Below are 20,841 nucleotides of genomic sequence, written 5' to 3'. Positions count from 1 at the left end.
TGCATCTAGCTAGAAAAACTGAGATGAAACTGATAAGTCATCATTATTGATGGTAGTATTGCGATTTTCAAAGCAACTTTGATTCACTGAAGAAATGTTTTCAGAACGTAATCTTCAAAGCTCTCGCAAAAAATGGGGTAAAACAACATTTGGTTTAGTTTAATAATGCATCGCAACAAGATTCTCTCACTGAAATGAATGAGCTTCCACACGAGTGGAAGGCAATGACTGATCTGGGGTTAGAAAGCCACTCACTGTGCTGCTGGAGGCCTGGCTCTTGCTCTTGTCCTTGGATCCAGCAGTCGGCATCTCCTTGGTGTGTCCATCAGGAATATAGAGCAGAACACAGGGACTCTCCTTACAGCTGTTAGGACTAGAGACACAACAATGGTTAGACAGTAGTAGTAGAATGAATACACACACACATACAGATGGTAGGACAGTGAATAGACATGAGCCATGTTAAATTTAGTGAATGAGTAATGCTCCCTTCTCCCTCAACTACTACTGTCAAGGCGCCCTTGAGCAAAGGCACTTGACCCCCAACTGCTCAGTAGCCAACAGCAGAAAACTGTGGTTGTACTGGGCAGCTCCCAGTGTGAATATGGTTAACTGTATGAATGAGAAGCAGGGTGGGGCTCCGTCACCGGTCCCTTAATTAAACAAATCACCAACGTGCCCTCCCACCATGGCCTCACCTGATTGGCTCGTAGGGCTGGTCACAGATGTAGAAGCCCCGCCTCTGGAGCTGGATAATGTCACCTTTCTTCAAGTTCCTCAGACAGGGATCACCCAACATCCTCTCCTCCACCTGAGAGGGAGACAGACAGTGAGAGAGTGAGTGAGACAGTGAGGGAAAATAGAAGCTACTGCGAGAATGAAAACAGTAACCAGATATAAGACACACACACTGACCAGCACAGATGTACACAGACACACAGAGAACTTGCCGCATTCACTTATTTTCTCTCGTATTTACAATTTTCTCTTAGGTACGAACAAAATGTACGAGTGGTCCAGACCTGACGTACGAGTCACGTACAATCAACCTGCCGTTCTCCAAAGCAAAAAAAAAAAAACTTGTTGACTAATGGATTGTATCTTTGTCACTTTGAAGAAATGTTGAGTTTGAATATATAAATGACACTGTAAAGTAATGTATAATCATGTTGAGATTAACCAGTACAGTGGTTACAGCAACAGGAAAAATAGCAAGGGAGCACTGATGGCTTTTTCAAAAGAAGGTACTGTGTAATTTATTTTACCAGAGCCGCATAAAATCTCATAAGTATCCATGTGGGTTAGTAGCCTTTAAGTGTGCTCAATACAAAGACAAAACAAAAAACACTAATAATTGTATATAAAAAACACTTAGAGTGTCTGTGGTACTCAATAGTGGGTTTATAGTGACCTTATCATGGTATTTTTGTCTTCTATAGTATCACTATAATATTCATATAGGGAATAATAGCTTTGTTGTGATATTTATTTAGTGTTCATCTAAAATGTATAGGAATACTATAGTTGTCTATCGCAAGGGAACGCACAGAGTTATTTTTCCCCATTCCTTGGCTTTAGCAGGGCCTTTGATTCCACTATTGAATGATATTAAATATTATATGCTTTGGTTGACTTATTTCTAGTAGTAGGACTTCAACCTCAGAGCTGGTAGACTTCCTCTTAGTCTTCCGTGTCATTTTTATGAATGAAGATTCCCGACATATGGGCCGGACGCCTAACCTTATATGGCATTATTGTGGCGTCAATTATACAAATTCACATTTCTCATGAACACGCGTTCATTTAGAACAGGTGGAATCCATCATGTTTACGCAGGTCATTTACGACAGTTTTCTGAAGATACGAGCGTTTGGTGAATCTGACGTGGCACACTCCTACGAGTCCACCTCACGAAAAAAGTAAAAGAAATTTAAGATAAGAATACGAAAATGTTCTTGCATGAGGCCCAATGTCACACTAGCATGAACACACAACCACACACACAGATGAGTGCAGACCTTGCTGTCTTTGTTAATGTATTGCTTGAAGTCCTCGTCCTTGGTCAGGACAGCTTTGGATATGAGGTGCTGGTAGTTGATGCAGACGGTGGGTAGCAGGGGGGCGCTGGGCGTGTCGGCCAGCCACGTGATCTTCGTCGTCTTCTTAAAGTCTGTGTTGTCCAGGTTCAGACGAGCCTCCATGGACAAAACCTTACCATCAGTGCCCCTGTGGGGTGAGAAAGGGTAGGAGCATGAACTGAACAGCTGCATTCAACAGAAGGCAAACATTCAGCAGTCCTGTGGGCCAATCAGGAACAATAATATAATAATAATAATTATAATAATCTTTATTTATAGAGCACTTTTCAAAATCCACGTTATAAAGTGCTTCACAAAGGCAGCAAAATAAAACAGACAAGTCATAAAATCATCAGGTTTTAAATGAAAACAGATAAAAACAATTTGGTGTATAAAAACCAATACAGTGTAGGAAAAGATAAGAATAGGAAAAGAAAAACATTTTTTTAAAGGAAATAAAAGACAGTTCAAAGGAAATTAAAACTCAAGTAAAATCAGGAAAGGCTCTCCAGTAAAAGTATGTTTTAAGAAGGGACTTAAAGGAGATCACTGACTCAGCCGACCTGATTTCCTCGGGCAGATCGTTCCAGAGCCTCGGGGCCCTGACTGCAAACGCTCTGTCTCCTTTAGTTAGTTTCAGCCTGGACTCTGGAACAGACAAAAGACCTCTGCCCGAGGATCTCAAAGTACGTACCGGCGCGTACGGTACTAAGAGGTCAGAGATATAGCAGGGAGAGAGGCCATGAAGAGCCTTAAACGTAATCAGTAAAATCTTAAAATCTATTCTAAAACATACTGGGAGCCAGTGTAAAGAGGCTGAAACAGGAGTGATGTGATCACGTCTCTTGGTTCTGGTTAAAAGCCTGGCAGCTGAGTTCTGTACAGTCTGGAGTTGATCAATAGATTTTTGGTTCAGGCAAGTAAAAAGGCTGTTGCAGTAATCCAGGCGTGATGAGATGAAGGCGTGTAAAATGGTCTCCGTGTCTTAGTGTCAAGTTAAGATAGATTGTATTTTGAAAATATTTCTAAGATGATAAAAAAAAGATTGCACAAGCTTTGTGGTGTGCTGCTCAAAACTTAAATTACTGTCAAACCAGATGCCAAGCTTTCTTGCAAATATGTCACCTTCCTTTGACCTGTAATTGCAGCACCCACCCTTGGGCCAATCAATTTTGAAAAGAATACAGTGGTGAGATGCATCACCCGTCCCCGATACTCATTCCTGGGAAAAGTAACAGTATTACTGTAAGGTGTCACTATCCAACTCTTCACTAGTCCACACTTACTTGTTGATCTTGGTAATGATGAGGTTGCCCCAGTTGATGAAGGTGACCATCTCTCCCTCGGAGAAGGTCTCGGCATCCGCCCCTTCAACCAGAACCCGAGGGCCGTACCAAACCTCCTTCATCCCCACCTCCGCATTCTGGATGGACACATGGACAGCCTCAGCACATATTTACTGAGAAACACGTCTTCTTCCTCCACTAACTCCAATATGCTCTTGTTGCCAAGTAAAATATTTTTTTTTTCTACCTTTCTCCTTAACTCTATTACTGCTATAACTGTATTACTGCTTGTAATCGATGAACTGAAGCCAATTCTACTGTTGACCTCACTGGAAGTCTCTCTGGATAAGTGTCACAATAACAGTGTTGCAGAGATAGGCAGGATGCATAGCAATGCTTGTACATTTCCAACATTCCAATCCATTTTTGTTTTTGTGATTCATGCAAACAAAATTTTGTTTACATCTGGTTTGTTTGTACCTTTGTATGTGAAAAAGTGTGATGATTGGCCAAAATTACATGCGCTCTGTTGATTTCACCATTTCATCTGGGAAAATTGGGGTAGTTTTTCAAACTGCTATTGCATATATTGTAGGGATTGGTTGCATTCATTATAAGTTAATTTGCATGAATTATTGCAATCACAAATTCCTAGAGGGGATGCTGATCACATCCCTTGTGAGAGTGAGAGGGTGAGGGAGAGAGATGTATGACCTTGGGGTGTTTGGCTGCCTCCTTCATCTGCTCCTTGGCTTCTGCGACAGAAACAGGAACCACATAGGAGCTGGACAGAGCTGTGTATCTGGGAGCTACCGGGTCAATAACCTAACACACAGACAGAGAGAGAGACACACACAGACACAGACACAGACACACACACACAGTGTCATTACAGGTCAGTATAAGGAACAGCAGACCAGCGCTGTAGGATAACATTCACATACACAATGCTGAGTAATGGGAAGACATGATGGAACATGATGCAGCCTCATTCATAAACCGTTTTCTGTCCAAAGAAGAAAAAAAGAAATGAAAAGCTAAAATGCCCAGACTCTTCCAAAGGAACTGGGTTTAAATGAAGATAAGTGAGGATGCAAAGAAAGACACGCAGGAAGATGGGGATGGAGAAAGCAAGGTTGATTCCATTGGTGAACCATGTATAGGAGGATTGTATGCAGGCCATGAAACTAGCTTTTATTCACTAGCCACACTGGCTGGTAAAAGGCAAAATCCACCAACCACGTTCACCAATTTATCCACCAGCTAGATGCTTAGAATAGCACTCCAAATGATGATCGATTACGTGTAGAGTGGACTAACAGACAAATGTTTCCCGGCCTGTATGGGAGGCCATTTTGTTTAGAGTATGCCAAATTATCAGCAAAGACAAATTGGTGAACGCTTTTATCCAAACCTCCTTACAGTACAATGAGTGCATACATTTTCAGTTTGGCCCCAGTGGGAGTTGAACCCCTAACCCTGGCAGCGTTAGTGCCTTCCTCCACCCATTGATTATCAAAGACCTCTAGGATAAAATGTGACCAGAAGAAAAACTCTGAGTCTCTTCATAGTCTCACTATAAAATTGTATTGCCATGTTATTTCACAAAAACAATTTTTATTGTTTTTAGTTTATATATGCCTCAAAAGTAAGACTAATGACTCACAGAGGTGCTTACTGCTGACTCACCAACATTGCTACCAGACCATTTTATATCAGCATTATGTTAGCATTACAGAGTTATCACTTCTTATCATTGAGCATGAGTTTCACAAGGGTGAATTTCTCTACAGGGAGCAATAGAAGAGCACTATGGCTCTGACCCTTGACCTCTTTTCTACAGGTTGCTTGTAATGTTGATCTAGGAATTTAAGCTTATTCGACTGTTACACTCATTGGAAGTCTATCTGGATAAAAGTCACATAAATGACTGACTTGTTAAATGTAAAGAGGCTTCTCAACAGCTCACTACAGAAGCTGCAATGAATGGAGGATGAAGTGTAAAGGTGTAGATGGAGATGAAGAGAAGGGCTGAGAGGAATTTAACACTGGGGATGAATGTCCTGTAATGGACTGCTGAAGTTTTGAATTTATTTATTGAGGTTTAAAGCTGCACTCGGCAAGATTTTTATGTAAAAATCCACCCATCTTCCTCCCCGTCTCATCAGCCTCTGACACAGGAGGCGACAAATCAAAACGGTCTCCTAAACAGCAGTGAGTGAGCGCTCCATTCAGGAAAGCTGGACTCACCAACAATGGCTGAACTTCTTCACCACCTCCACCCAAATAGCCACCAAGAAGAAGTTTAGTTTACTGACATCACCTTACAGGACTTCTGGGTAATAGTAAACAGTTACATTCACTGCTATTTCAGGCCACCAACATGTAAAATTGGCTACCATCGCTTTAAGGATCTATTCTTCAAGGGAGACATTTTCCAAGACAGCAGCAGCATGACAAACATAAATGTTGCAGACAAGCAACGTACAGTAATGTACATGAGCAAAAATACAATCAACATCACATAAAAAGGTAAGAGCAAAGTCAACATTTACTACATAAGTTCTGGAGAAGTCAACAGTCCAGTAGCAGAGCGTCAGGATCAGGCCTGAATAGATGTTGGCTAAACAGAGCATAGACAGCTCCTCAAAGAGTTTACCTCAATATGAGTGGGGGGAGTGATAGGTGAGGAGAGCAGCACACAGGAAAAAACATGGAGGGTGGGAAGATACCATCAAAACTACTTTACCAGCCACTTTAGTAATAATGATTTTGTGCTCCTCTACTATTACTCCTTGTATAGAAACAGTCTTTTCTCTTGCCCCCCTCTACAGGGAGGTCAGAGGTCAGGGTCAGCTACAAAACAGCGGCCCAGTGTGTTGCTCAAGGACACTTCAGCAGGGTGGGGGTTTGAACCCAGGTCCTCTGGCTAAAGGACCACCTCTCTCTAAACACTACACCACCCTGCTGCCCTTTGCTCCCTGTACTTTGGCAGATACCCAACCAGCATTTGGAGTCCCGTGCTATTCTAAACATCTAGTTGGCTGGTAAAATAATGAAAGTTGCAAGTGGATTTTGGGATGAACCAGCCCAGGATGCAAGGATGGAGGGAGGGAGTGGGTGACAATGAGGAAGAGGAGGAGGTGGAGGAGGAGGAGTACCTTCAGACAGCTAATTGGCAGCTTGGAAACAGAAGAGTGAGATGCTGTTTAATGTCAGAAACGGGGGAGAGAGAGGGAGGGAGAGAGAGGGAGGAAGAGAGAGAGGAAAGAGCTAGAGACACATTTACACAGAATGGATCGTTACATCCCCTCGCCACTGCTTCCTCCATACAACTATTAACACCTTTCTGTTTTTTCGCCCTCATACTCCACTCTGAGCACAACCCTGATACATGCCTGTCACTCTTGTATGGAGAGAACATCATGTCAAACTCCATCCAAGATGCTATTGTGTAATGCAGCCTTTTTAAAATATGTGTACCTGGTAGAACCTGGTAGAACATCAACAAGACTGAATCGTTAGGATCCACAGGTACTTGCAAAACACAAGTGATCCACCAAGCAGCTTGTCATTTCAATAAAATAAAAAACTTTTGTAACTGGTTTGCCTGTTATGCCTTTATCTTCTTTGAGTCCAACTTGAGGTCATAGACATGGAAAATAATGGACAAAGCAGGGTTTCCCATGTACACACATTATAAAATCTAATTTTTCCTTACAGAGCCAACTATTAAAAAAGAAAAAACGTTTATGAATGGTAGGCTATGCAACTTGATGTGAGAGCACTGTCGTTTTTGTTGCATGCTGGAGAAAGTTAAATGTGACAAACTATTCCAGAATTTGCAAAACCGATGTGCCATCTGCTGATTGAAATGTGCATTTAGGCCAGTGTAAACACGTGGTCCCTTGATGCGCCTTAATGATAAGTGTTAAGACCGGTTCATGCTTCATGTGGAAACGCACGCGGCAGAGTGCGTGTACTCAAAATGACGTAATTGGCACCAAAACAAGCAGGCGCATTGGAGTCGCACATGAGGTTGTGCACCACGTGAAATCTGAAACAATGCGGCTGGTGGTGCCGCATGGCCTCCATTGGTGAGCAAAAAGGAATCGAACAACTGGCCGATTCCGATGGGGTTATTTTTTCTTGTTGGGTGATGTGGAGAGCTGATTTTTCCTACAGTGCAGCTAACATGCTGGAGATTTCAGGTCGTCATGAGAAGCACTCACGAAGCATTAGCCCTTACCTTCATTTCATCCACGAAATGCTTGCCATATGTTTCACAAAATGGATTTCATCCCACAAAATAACCTTTGGCAATGTCAATACAAATTAATAAATCTACATTAATAAATAATTACATTTAAATATATGCTTATTTCATCCACGAAATGAAAACAGTGTTTTCATTTTCGTCCATGAAACCAAAAGCCATAAACTCAATTTCGTGCATGAAATGGAAGTGTTGTTTCTGCATTTTGTGGACAAAATCATTTTTGGGTTTCATGGACAAAAATGCATTTCATGCCACAAAATCAATTTTGTGCATGAAATTCACAAGGTAACATTTGGTGCCCCATGGTCTGAGAAATGCTGTACTGCTGGATCATTTTTAGCCCCTCGACAGCAGGGGCTCTATGGATGCCATTGTCGGTCGGTCAGTTGCTCTGTGGAAGCTTTGTGCTTTGTGGAAAAATTCAAAATTCAACATTGCGGGGCTGTTAGACTCTTAGTCTTGTTTCCATGGAGGTTTTAGAGCTTGTAACTGGCCTTAAATGAGTTTACTAGCATTTGTATGGGGCACTAGTGAGCACTTTCTTCTTTAAGTAGATATTTTACACAAATACAAGCCGCTTAGTTGATCACTTGTATGTTGTAAGTACCTGTGGCTGCTAACGATTCAGAACAAGTCTTGAATGATGTTCTATGAGGTATGTAACACAATACAAGCAATGTCAACCACCAGGGGGTGGAGCTTACGGTGGCTTCCATATGGCTGATGTGTCGAGCTGATCTGATGACCACAGTGGAAATAAGTCACTGATTTTTTTTTTAACCTGGATTATTATTCCTGTCTATTATTCTAGGCTGTGGTTCTGATTAACCAACACTTAGCCTGTCCATGCGACTGGATGGATGAATGTATACATTAGAAACTTTCAAATAAACTACAGTAATACAATATTAATATAGGCCTATTATAGGTTGATCACCAAGTCACAATCGATCATTCAAATTGATCATTCTGCAGATAATAGGTATTCTGGACCTATTTTCATTGAATTCAGAGTATTTTTTTATTTCCATTGAATTCAGAGTAATTCAGAGCGTAAGCTAGAGAGTAGACCATTCAAAACCCAACAACTGCACAGAATTTCAATAACTACATTTAGTACTAGCATATACCCATCTACTGGTAAGGCAACACTTTAAATGCTGCCAAGATAAAGTGAGGGAACTCAAACGTAGAGGTTGGCAGCCTGACCACCAGGAGGTGCTGCAACATAAAGCAAGTCCACACAGCAGAGAGAGAGGAAGAACCTGAAACTGCCTGGAGAGGGTAGGGAGGGGTGGGTTAGTTGGGGGGTATGAAGCACTGATGTGTACAAAAAAAAATAGATGCAGTCTCTTGTTTGTTGCTAAATCTCAGCCTGAAGCCAGTTTTCATCACTATTTCTGCTCTTGCAGATGTTCTACTGTAGCTTGTTCCTGACATCGGTGGCATTCTGGGTAGGAGAGTCTCAAAAGCCTGTAGTCTGCTCCACCAATCAGAAACAATGTAACACTAGCCTGTAGTCAGGAATCAAATCTACTTATGAACTTAAACTAAGGCGATCAATAACAAATTTTTTACCAGCATTAGATTTACATTAGTGCGTGCTGGATCTGACCACGACTGCAGCATTCCTCCAGTTCCCTGAAATATATATTTTTCTATTTTTAACAGGTGGCTTCAGAGATACGCCTCCTTCCTGATTCTGGGATGAAACAGCGAGTGCCAGCAAGGAAAACACAGATGAAGCAACACTGACGTCCAGACAGATGAAAATGGGGAAATCCATGTGGTATGAATACAAATGAATGAAGGACTCGTAACAAAGCAGCTGGTTTGGTTTCTGAGGTTTTCAGTGTTGGGAGTTAATGAGGGGAGAGCGGCGATGAGGCAGGAAATGAGGTGATAAATGAAAGCAGTTAAAAGATAACAGCAAAACAGACAGAAGCCATGCCAGCAGTGAGCCAACAACCAGCTCTCTGACCCTCCGTCGATCACAGGCTGCAAACATTAACATGCAGGCCTCATGTCATGTATTCATGCAATAATCCTGTAGGCAACAACAATACTACCTAAATGTGATACCCAAAAATCTATTCAGACTGTTTCAGACTGACATTAATAATAATTGTATTTATAGATTCTGGGATGACAGAGCTTTGTGTTTGTCCTTCTGGAGGTGTTGTGGGACCATTTCCAAACGTCAGCGATGGGACAAGTCCACCTGATAACCTGATAACCTGATAACCTCACCCACCACCACTTTTCCTCTAACTTCCAAACCAGGTTTCTACATAGGCGCTCACCCTGAAAACTAGCTTACTAAATGAAGGCAAGTTTATTAAAATAGGTTTTCATAGGTGAGACTAAGACAAGCAAATCTTCTTTGAAGACACAGTTTGCTTGTCTTAGTCTCAGGCAGATTGGTCCAAAGTTGAGGGGCCCTGATCACAAACGCTCTATCACCTTATGTCTTTTCATCTACACTCATCTAGAACAGTCAAAACAGCTTTGTCTGTATGTCTGAGACTGCACTGCTGTACAGGGGGAGTTAAATGCACCATAATAAAGATTGGGGGCCTGCTTTAAAAGTAATCAATAAAATCTAAATTTACCTGGAAGCTAATGGACCATTGCAGTTACCTCGTAGGATGACAGAGATGTAATGCAGGGCGGCATTTTAATTGCCAGGTATAATAAATATATAATAAAGGTGATTAAACATAATATTTGTATATTTGAGTTGGGCTCACAGACTAATCTGTTGGCCCTACAGTGCAAACCAAGCCTCAGTGTGACACGAGGGGGAAAGCAAAGGAGAAAAATCAAACGAACCTTCTTGTTGAAGGCCCAGATCTTGTCCCACTCCATGTTCACCACCGACCTGGATCCACCCTGGGAGGACCAGAAATGTTGAATTAATATTCTATATACACTATAAAGTAGCTAAGGTTCCTTAATTAATAGCAAATTTGCAGATTTCAACTAATTTATTAAGTCCCTACTTTTGAGATTATGACATTTAATGTTGTAAACTAAAAATGATACAAGATTAATTATGCAGCTCTAGCCAGGTGTCTGCAAGTTAAAATTATGACTAAGACCTATGCTGCAGTTGAAATAAATTTGAAAATGAAAACAACTTTCGATCCCATAAGAATATACGTGTGCATGCCTGGGACGATTTCTCACCAGATTCTTACATTTCTAAAACTCAATTTAAGACATAAAGTGCTACAACTTTCTGTTTAACTTTATTGACAGCCTTTTAAGGCCTTGAGTTTAATATACAATTGTAATTTATAATGTATTTAAAGACTTTTACAGGACCTGCAGACAGAGTTGAGTGTGTTATCTCTATTATATCCTTTATCTACTAGTCATTAACTCCCATCTTTGTTCTATAGAAGAACCCAGGCTTTTCCCCTAACCATGTCTAACCATGACTGACAGACCTACCTGAGCTGCTATGAACTGTTTGAGACCCTCCACAGTCATTCCTCTCCTCAGGACTCCTCTGACAGTGGGGAAACGAGGGTCGTCCCTGGAGGGGGAGGAGAGGAGGAGTGAAAGGAGAAAACGGGAGCACAGAGGAGAAATAATTGGATTCATGATACTCAAGGATCCGAGGACAATGTATATTTGTAACAGTCCACCCAACAGTGCAAAACCTAATTATCAACAAACAAAACCCACATAAAATAAACTCATTGTATATTCTCCAACCAACACATAAACTAAACTAAACCTACCATCCGTCGACGTATCCCTGGTCGACGAACCAGGTGAGTTTCCTCTTGGAGAGGACGGTGTTGTTGAGGTTGAGTCGTGCGTACTCCCAGATGTAGGGCTTCCTGAGGCGCAGGGCGTTGATCACCCAGTAGAACTGGTCGTCGCGGTCGTGGTACTCGGTGGTGCGGAGGGCGTGGGTCACCCCCTCCATGCTGTCCACGATGGGGCAGGCGAAGTCGTACGTCGGGTACACCCTGGGAGAGAAGAGGAGGACCTTCATGGAGGCAGCCTAGAGCTTAGTGAAGCATGCTTATGACCAGAAAATTGGCGGTTCAAATCCATAGCCTGGCTCCCGGACCAGCTGGACAAATGTGGGAAACTGAATTTAAAATATATAATAAATTATTGTTTGTAGAATAAATTAATGTTTGTAGAATGTCTGAATATCTGCAATACTGACATATTTTACTTACAACATCCACCGTAGTTGCAAATAGTCCAGAAGTTGATATAACACAATTAAAGGAATTTTGTTCTCCAAATCATTGAGACTGAGATCATTTTCACTGTAATCGTGCAGCCCGAGTAACACTTTCCCCTTCCTCAACAATTATCACAGAGGTGGCCATGTACAAGCCACTAAACTCATAGAAACCCCTTCCCTGAACTTATTGAGGTTAAGTACTTGTAGGTGCTCCCGGTGCGAGGGTGGGGGGCGTTTTTGCAGCGGTAGAGGGTGGGGTCTCTCATGCAGCCGTTGTTGGAGTTCATGTCAATCTTGGCCCTCATACAGCAGGTCTGACCCAACTCCGACCCTGCCTTCATCTCCGACCACATCTTCATGTTCTGCTCCACCGCTACAGGGAAGAGAGAAACAGGGAGGAGAGAGAAGAGAAGATGAGATACGAGGGAGGAAAGCTTCAGACACATTTTCCCCGTTTTCAAATCCAACAGTGTTCTCAGATTTAAATTTGTTGCCTGGATTTTAAGATTTTGTTGGGTTTTCAATCTGATAACTGCTGACAATATGACTGTCAACTAGACCATATCAATCTATAGCTGAACATTATTCTACACTATTTCTTTATTGTTATTCAATGTCACAAATTTATATATCGTTGTTTTAACATTCACGGCGGCCAGAGTTATTCTTTCAAGTCATGTACTGTGTCCCCAGCCTTACTGTTGCTGCGACATTTGGACTCGGTGCGCTGCTCCCTCTCCTGCTTCATCTGCTCTGGAGGCGTATCATCGATGTAGGCCTTGCCCTCGGCAAGCAGCTGCTCCGCCAAACGCAGGATGGTGGGGAAATGGTCGCTGGTGTAGGTGAACTGGTCTGGATGGATCTGGAGCATGGCAACGTCCTCCAGAATCACCTGTGAGGAAACACAGACACACAGAAGAGAAAGACGTACAAATGAGAAAACAAGCATTCATCTTTTTTACCTTTATTTATCCAGGGAATGTTGACTGAGCACCTTGATCTTTTTCAGACCAACCCTGCTTCATATTCACACAATTAAGCTGCCCAGTACAACCACAGTTTTCTACTGTTGGCCACTGAGCAGCTCCACTGGAACAGCTGAAGGTTCAGTGCCTTGCTCAAGGGCACCACAACTGTTATTTTTAGGGGTGGGTAGAGCATTACTCATTTACTTTCCACACCCACATTTTCCCAATGGTCCTGACACTCAAGCTGGTGACCTTCTGGTCATAATCCCATAAGTATGGATTGGAGAAATAAGGTGAGAGAGGAGTGGTGCATTCATGTGCTTACAGATGTTTTGAAAAACAAATTGCCTACTTGGTAGTTTCAAGTCCCTGCAAATTGATTTTCATATCATAATGAAATTAATGGAAACGAATGGCTGAATGTAGGAAAAATGCATTGAAAAATCTAAAACCTTAAGATATGTTTTGGAAAATGCTTGGTAGTAATGTATATGCACGAAGTGTAGTACGTGGGCTAAAACATGCAAAAAAAAACAAAAAACCAGTATGGTCCTTTAAGATTTGTAACAAACTACAAAGCCCTTACTCACCATTGTACATTGTATGCTAGGGCTGGGTGGTCATCCTTATCCATATGTAGGCATACCTTCATTTATAAGGTTATTCTAGGCAAACTTAACCCCTTATTTATGCGCTTATATTGCTCAAAGTCTTAGTAAGCATTATAGCCAAAGGTCACATGATTTCTTTTTGTTAAATGTCCCCAAAGCTCACACAGAGCTGGGCAAGGAAGCTTTTAGGTTTGTTGCTCGTTGACACCTCACCTTCTCAAAGTCCTCCTTCTCCTTCTCGGGGTTGGTGTCGTCGAATCGCATGATGAGCTTGCCTTTAAATGTGACCTGGTAGTGTTGGTTGAGCAGGGCAGCCTTGGCATGGCCGATATGCAGGTAGCTGGCCACAGAGAGACAGTGAAGAGGTCTCAGTTTAGGAAAGGCAAGGTTTCAGAACGTGAACCAGGCACAAATAACTACAATGTCATTCTGTCCTAATCAAACCTTTAGGTTGCGGACACACTAGAAGACTTAAAATCCAACAACACATTGCATCACACACACAGGATTTCACTGACTTTTTTTGTCATTAATATATCTCTTCCACCTCACTGTAACCTGGACTCTCGTTGACTATTGGCTGTTTCTGCTCTTTGATTGAATCTCACTCTTCAGGACCCATCCAGACATTGGTCATAAATATCAAACATTTTCGATTTCCTAGGGATTTCCCTACCAATTGTTTGGAATGTCCAAATATGGCGTTAATTGGCCCGATAAGCCTCTGGTGCATCTCCAGCCTTAGAGGGCAGTTTGAGCTTCAGAGTGCCTAAACTGAAGAGTAAGCCTCACCCGCTGGCTTCGGGAGGGAATCGAACCACCACCTTGCCCATCTCCGCTCCCGGCAGGTCCACGAACTTTCCAACATCCTGCTTCTTCTCCTTCTCCTCAGACTGGCAATCAGAGACACAAGCGGTCACAAACATGATAGGGTTACATTAAAATCCTAGCCATTTCTGTGACTCTTATCCAGAGTAACTTCCAGTAAGGTTAACAGCAGAATAAGCTTCAATTCACAGATCAGCAACATTACAAGTAACCAATTGTAAAGTGAATACTGGCGCGAAGAACTATCAAAAGGATTGCAAAAATCTAGTGTCTATACAGGGCAGCAGCTTGTGTTGGTATTATAAATATATGAAAATATATGTGCAGCATATGACAGTTCCAAACTGAATATTAACCAATAACTAGTTTTCCACAGTAGAGTGATACTTGCTCTGGTAAAAGTGTCCTAAGGTAAAATTGTATTGTGACAATCCTAGTAGTACAGAATACAATTATTACATATTATGAAAAATGTAAATATAACAATTGTGAATGGTAAAATGATATATTTACATTGGATTTGCGTGGTGGAGCTTTGCTACTGGCCCACTTGTTGCCCACAGCAGTGAAGGGAACCTGGGAACCCAGGAAGGAAAACCAGCGATTGACATGAGAGAAGGATTTCGCCTGGCCTGGCCATTCCCCATGACCTGTAGAGATCAGACAAACAACCACAACCGGTTTAACTTAATTTTTGTTTCATTCCACAATAAGAGAGAGAGTGAGACAGAAATATAGTACTGAAGAGATAGTGCTGGACAGACAGTTGATATAGGCGATAGAGATGATGGCGATAGAGACAACTGTGGCATACTCTGATAAAATGATTGCTGGATTGAAGATAATCACATTACTTTAAAAAAGAAAAAAAAAACGTGTTTTTCTCGTACTTAACATTTTTCAGATGACATTACCATAAAACCAGTAGATATGAACAACATCTGGAAATCATGATCCATATTGTGGACTGTGATACTGCCTGGAAAGATTGTGATATTTTGGCCATATCGCCCACCCCTACTTTGAAATATTGACCGACAAATTGGTTGGAAATTGTTTTTTCCAAAATGGATCTGTACCATTTTAGAAAGAACCAATAATCATTTATATGTACTAGGAACTTGGCTTGATGAGTTGATGTTCAGAAAAATACAGTAAACAACAAAATGGACCCAGAAAGATTACAGACACATCGCCAATTTTTTAACGGTGTTTTAGGGTGGCCTTTTCCTTTAAGTTTGGCAGCCTGGTTGGGACTGACCTTTGAGGGCGGCCCAGACGCAGAGGTCAGCCAGGGTGACGGCGTGTCCAACCAGGAAGGTGCGGAGGGAAAGGGCCTGGTCCAGTTCACCCAGTGCCGCTGTCAAACCAGTCTGACCACAGAGACGCCGAGCGCTGAACTCCAACCAGTGGTCGACCTGCAGAAAATAGACACAGTGTCTCCAGTGAGGACCAAGAACACCAAGTAGTTTCAGAAACCTGTCTCTCTCTCTCTCTTTCACACAGACTCACCTCAGTCTGCTCCATCATGTTGGCTCCATAGAGGCCAAGGGCGGGGGCCACCCGGGCCAAGTAGCGAGTGATGGAGTTCACATCACTGAACTGGACTGAACTGGAGGGGGAGGGGGGAGTGATGAATGACTAATAATATAATAATAATAATAATAATAATAACACAAAACATTTTTGCACCTCCTGTAACTTCACATATCTATTTTCTACATATTCTTATATCTTTCTCATTTGTTAATATGTGTATACTGATGTTTTTCCACTTATTTCATACTACATACATTTCATATTTTTGGTATATTTTCACATAAAAAAATATTTGATTCTTTTTTTCTTATACTGCTGCTACTTTTCACACCCTCATAATACTCTAATACATGTTTTTAATTCAAACACTTCTACTTAAGATGTTCTAGTGTGGCCTGTCCAGGCTGTTTCCCTGCCTTACGTTCAGTGCATGCTGGGAAAGGTTCCAGCCCCCATGACCCTAAATAGCAATAATGGATATGGAGAATGAATGAACGAATGAAGAAATAAATGAATGTTCTAGTGTTGTAATAGTCGGTTCTGTTGTTTAATACCCTCCATTTGCCCTATTCTTATTTCAATTCCATTTTCTTTATTGCATCTTATTCCCCGCTGCTGCAATGACACAATTCTCCACACAGATCAACAGTTTGATCTCATCTTGAGATATACGGTGCTGTTTAAGCTGGCCTGAGGTATTTACTATTTGTGTTACTGACTCTGAGACGTGAAGCTTGGTGTCTTTGCCCTCCTCCACTGACAGCTTCACACTCCCCTTCACATGCTCTGCTGCCAAAAGCGCGCCTGCAGGACAAAAGAGAAAATGAACAGTGTTAGCTAGTGTGTGTGTGTGTGTGAGAGAGACTGGGTAAATGCAGCTGAGCAGCCCGAGCCTGCTGGCTGAAAATTTGTTTCACTTTTGTTAGAAAACCCGATGAACACGTCTTATAACACAATAACCACACTGCAGTATTTTACATGTTATTCTGCTCAACATTTTAGGTATTCAGCACACACTCTTATCCAGAGTGAGTGAGCAGGCAGGCATTCAGTTCAACACTCAAGTACAGGGATTGAACCTGTGACCTCTCAATTAAGGAGCAGGCAATAATTGAGTCTTCCCTGTATTTTTTTCCTGTTTGCCTTGGTACCAGAAAGATTGGTAGGCCTATCTATAAATTTATTGTATGAAATATTAACTAGTTGATTGCTCCTTGGTGTGGGCTAAACACTGTATTGGCTTGTTATGGCATAGCTTCATAGTTTTTCATTGGCTATTGACAGGATCCATTCGCATTTGAGTTGTTGACGAGTTTTCGCTACCCGACTGTGTCCAGATTCCGCTTGTAAAAATCAAACATGTTTGATATAATCATAGTGGCTCTGACTCACGTCAGGAGGCAAGAGATTAGAGGCTGTTCCCCTCACACACTTGTCGACTAGAGTCTGTTCCCCTCACACACTTATAGATTTTCTGTGCCAACTGGCCACGCCGACTGCCCCAAAATCTGCAGAGTGCAGACCAGGACAGACGCTGCCCGATTGTGAATCCTGGCTAAAATCGGGGCAATAGTTGTCTAGTGTATCCCCAGCTTTACTCATCAGCAAACAGAGCAGTAGGCTACATACTAAAGAGAATGGTGGCAGCCTGAAAGCAACATAAGAGCAGCTGGAAGACCACAGACGTGCATACAGATAAGGAAAGGTATAGGCAGATAGGACTGTCCCCAGACATCCCACCAATTGTCCCCAGACATCCCACCCCCTCCCAATAGAAAGTGGTGCAAAACATTAAGGTACGCAATGGCTTCATCGACCCCAGGGCAAAACAGAGTCTCCGACTGGTTATGTAAAAGCGCACCAGACATGTTGAGATGTGGAAGACAGACGATACAGCTGGTGTTTTAGCCAGTGTTTAGCAGCAGCAATTGAGAGCAAGCGAATAGAAATTAATTAATCAGCTGACAGGAAGGAAGCTAGAACTAGGAGTAAAGATTTTCTAGGCAGGCACATTGTAGGCCAGCTAAGGGTGGACAGAGATTGGCAAATGGATTTGGGGAAAAAGATGATAATCCTACAGGACTGAGCACTAACTTAAGTCATGACGAGGCATGACAACGATGTAGATTTCACAAGTGCATATTTCAGTGCAGTGCAGATTATTAACAGTTTAAAATATAAATGGTATTTGAATGTAATTCAGTGTGATTCAGTGCAAAACTAAATAGGCCTACTCAATCTGAAACACAATTACAAATACATCTAGAAAATGTGCTCAGTAGAGCACAGACCTCCACCACGTCTGACAACACCTGAAGACAACACCTGTCACCCAGAGACATTCCAAAAACCGTAAGAAGGCATGGCCCAGTGGTTCTTCCCTGCACAACCTTTTGTCAAAGTTGTAATATTATGTGAATCTGTTCTGAAATGCACCTTTTCGTGGAAGACCACGCCCACCACGATTACCCCTTTTGGCCAATTGACATGAAAAGTTAATCATTTCTTGGCCAATAACCAACCTTCATACCAAGTTTTGTGCAAATCCGTGCCCAACTTTTGGGGATTTCCTGGTAACGGACAGACGGATGGACAAACATAGACACGGGTAAACACACATTGGCTGAGGTAATGAACAAAATATAAAACAGATGAATTTACAGAGACAAATCTTCAAAAACAACCTCTTCGCCACGTTTCAACATGCTTGCATCAGCTTGCTGTACTCATTACAGGCGCATGATGGCGCTGTTTGGCCGCTTTCAAAGCTAGTCAGTGCTTTAGCTTATTCATGCTACAAAGCATTAATCCAGTAACCTAGCAAGCCATTACCAGACTGAAATGAGCACCGTGCAACGCCCTGCCAGATATTAACCAAATGAGTCCAGCTGTAGATACATTTTAGATGTAACGCTACACATGATCAACCCCTAATCTATCCAGCACAGAGCTAAAGTAGCTAATGTCGGCGTGATCCATCGTGTGTTGTCCATGTGTAATCTTCAAGTTCAAAAACGACTTTATGCAAATAATGCATAATCATTTATGAGAAACCAAATACGAAGCTACAATTCACTTGTAAAGTGTACGCTAAATGCTGACATTTGGCTAACATTTTAATGAACTCTTCAAATGTTAGTAGTGGTTAACTACGATGTGCCACGACGACAAGCTAGCTAGTTTTAGCCAGCCTATTACAGCAGGCTAGTATGTTTAGCTAACCCCTACGTTCCACTCGCCCTTATATGGACAGAACTCAATTAAACATGCTGACAGTTTAATATTGCCTTGTTCATTAAGAAAAATTCATTAGGATTCACCCTTCAATTCGGCATGCATCCATTACACCAATCGGCACTTATTTCAATAAAATTTCAACTTTTAGAATTGGTCCGCCTCGTATTCCAACAATCTTCCTCCACCAAAATACACAGAGGAGGTCGGTAGTAAACAGTGTACACCAACTCTAAAAGTTGAAATGTTAATGAAATATAGTACTGCTTCATGGATCACATGCATGCCGAATCTACCACAAGCTCCTAATTATTGATCAGAGATCTTAATTCATGGTCTACGAGATATGTACGTTTGACTAGATGATCATTAAACTGGAAGGTTTTGACGTTTCGTTCTGTCACACGAGAGGATGACAGCGGCTAACCGGCTGTCATAAAAAGTATTTATCAAAACACTACAGCCTGTAACTCACCTAGAGGCGGGTTGGCTGTGTTGACGGTGAGGTTTAACGCCATGCTCTATACAGGTGGTGATACCTTTTCACTGTTTCAGCAACTGAACTAAAGTCTGCAGGCAAGGTAGCTCTCCAGACCCCCACCAGCTCTGCAGCGACAAGCTCACTACACGAGTGAAACCAAACGCCTTCTTCTCCTTTTCATGTTATGGCGGTTGGCAAACAACTCATTGGTGCACTACCGCCACCAACTGGACAGGAGTATAAACTGTGCCGTGAACTCATGAGTTTCATTTCTGATGCATCTCTTTCCCAAACCCATCCAAAGCTTCTAGTCATGTTCCTGCTTTCCTCCCAGCATGGATCTGGGATCAAGTTTCTTCCTTCTCATCCTTCAGTGCATGGATTCTCTTCTACCTCTTCCCGTCAGGCTGGTATTGGAGTGGTTTTGTGGGCTCCACAAGAAATCCTCAAGGCCCGAGCTTGAATCACATCCAGCTTTATTTGTCTGCTTGCTGCACATCCATACGCCACACCAAGTAGCAAATTGTTCTCAAGGCGGATCTATCTGCTCCACATTCACATATATTAGGGACTTTCTTACATTTGGTTACAATGTTCAATCACCTTCTATTTTCAAAAATGGAAGGTAAGGAGCGCTGATTTGGGTCCTTAATTAGTGTAGATGGACAGCTGCTCTTTGGATGCAGGTAACAGCTGAGTCAGTAACAGCTGAATCATCTCCTATTTCCTTTTGTGATTAAAAAAAACGAGTTTTGTTTTCTCTACAGAAAATTTGAAAACCCATTTAAAAGACCATTCATGTAGGACTCTATCAATTGCTCACAATATATTCTGTATTTCTTCCTCTTTTCCACAAAGCCCCATCATATGTCATCAGTCTTAATAGAAAATAACAACAGCTACTCACACTCGCCTGGGGCATACCATTCTCTAACTTACCTGATAATTTAGAGAAAAACTTTGGCCTATTCTCACTTGAATGGACCTCCCAAAAATAAAGTCTCAGATCCAATTGAACACTGCACTTTTCACAATGATCTTGATTTCTCAGTTCTGTTGTCTGCGAGGTGCAGTTAATCACACCCACCATGAAACGCACAAACGTCTCGATCAGTAGTAATACACTCTCCATTACCTGGACTAGTCACTGACCTTTCAGCTCTTCATTGCCTCTCCCATAGAAATAGAAATATGGCCTCTCCTCTCTCAGCATTGCATCTGCATATGAAACTCCATTCTCCACTCTCACCTGCAACAGCTTTCTTCCTTTCTTCACACCCTCTGTATCTCAGCAAAACGTTTATCTTTCATCTCTATTTAAAAA

The 20,841-nt window shown here is 42.0% G+C and overlaps 1 protein-coding gene across 1 annotated transcript; it reads right to left on the bottom strand.

The window, feature by feature from the left end:
- Positions 1–255: 255 nt before the first annotated feature.
- On the bottom strand, positions 256–19,635 carry LOC139639313 (bifunctional glutamate/proline--tRNA ligase-like; the record flags this gene model as incomplete). The annotated part of the gene is made up of 17 exons (XM_071513400.1): positions 19,512–19,635; positions 16,522–16,606; positions 15,776–15,875; positions 15,525–15,681; positions 14,777–14,913; positions 14,228–14,328; positions 13,649–13,775; positions 12,556–12,748; positions 12,058–12,229; positions 11,393–11,626; positions 11,100–11,184; positions 10,476–10,535; positions 4,079–4,189; positions 3,365–3,501; positions 2,019–2,226; positions 699–811; positions 256–373 (listed from the first exon to the last, which is right to left on the bottom strand). Coding segments are annotated over exons 1-17 (2,181 nt in total), but the record flags the coding sequence as incomplete, so codon positions are not given.
- Positions 19,636–20,841: the final 1,206 nt, after the last annotated feature.

Source organism: Centroberyx affinis, unplaced genomic scaffold (assembly GCF_046629955.1).
Source record: "Centroberyx affinis isolate AG114_WGS23_722 - 3 ecotype Tasmania unplaced genomic scaffold, CSIRO-AGI_Caff_v1 ptg007118l_1, whole genome shotgun sequence".
In the NCBI taxonomy this organism is placed as follows: domain Eukaryota; kingdom Metazoa; phylum Chordata; class Actinopteri; order Beryciformes; family Berycidae; genus Centroberyx; species Centroberyx affinis.
The sequence above is the reverse complement of the archived record's forward strand: the minus strand, read 5'-3'. Positions and strand labels throughout refer to the sequence as shown.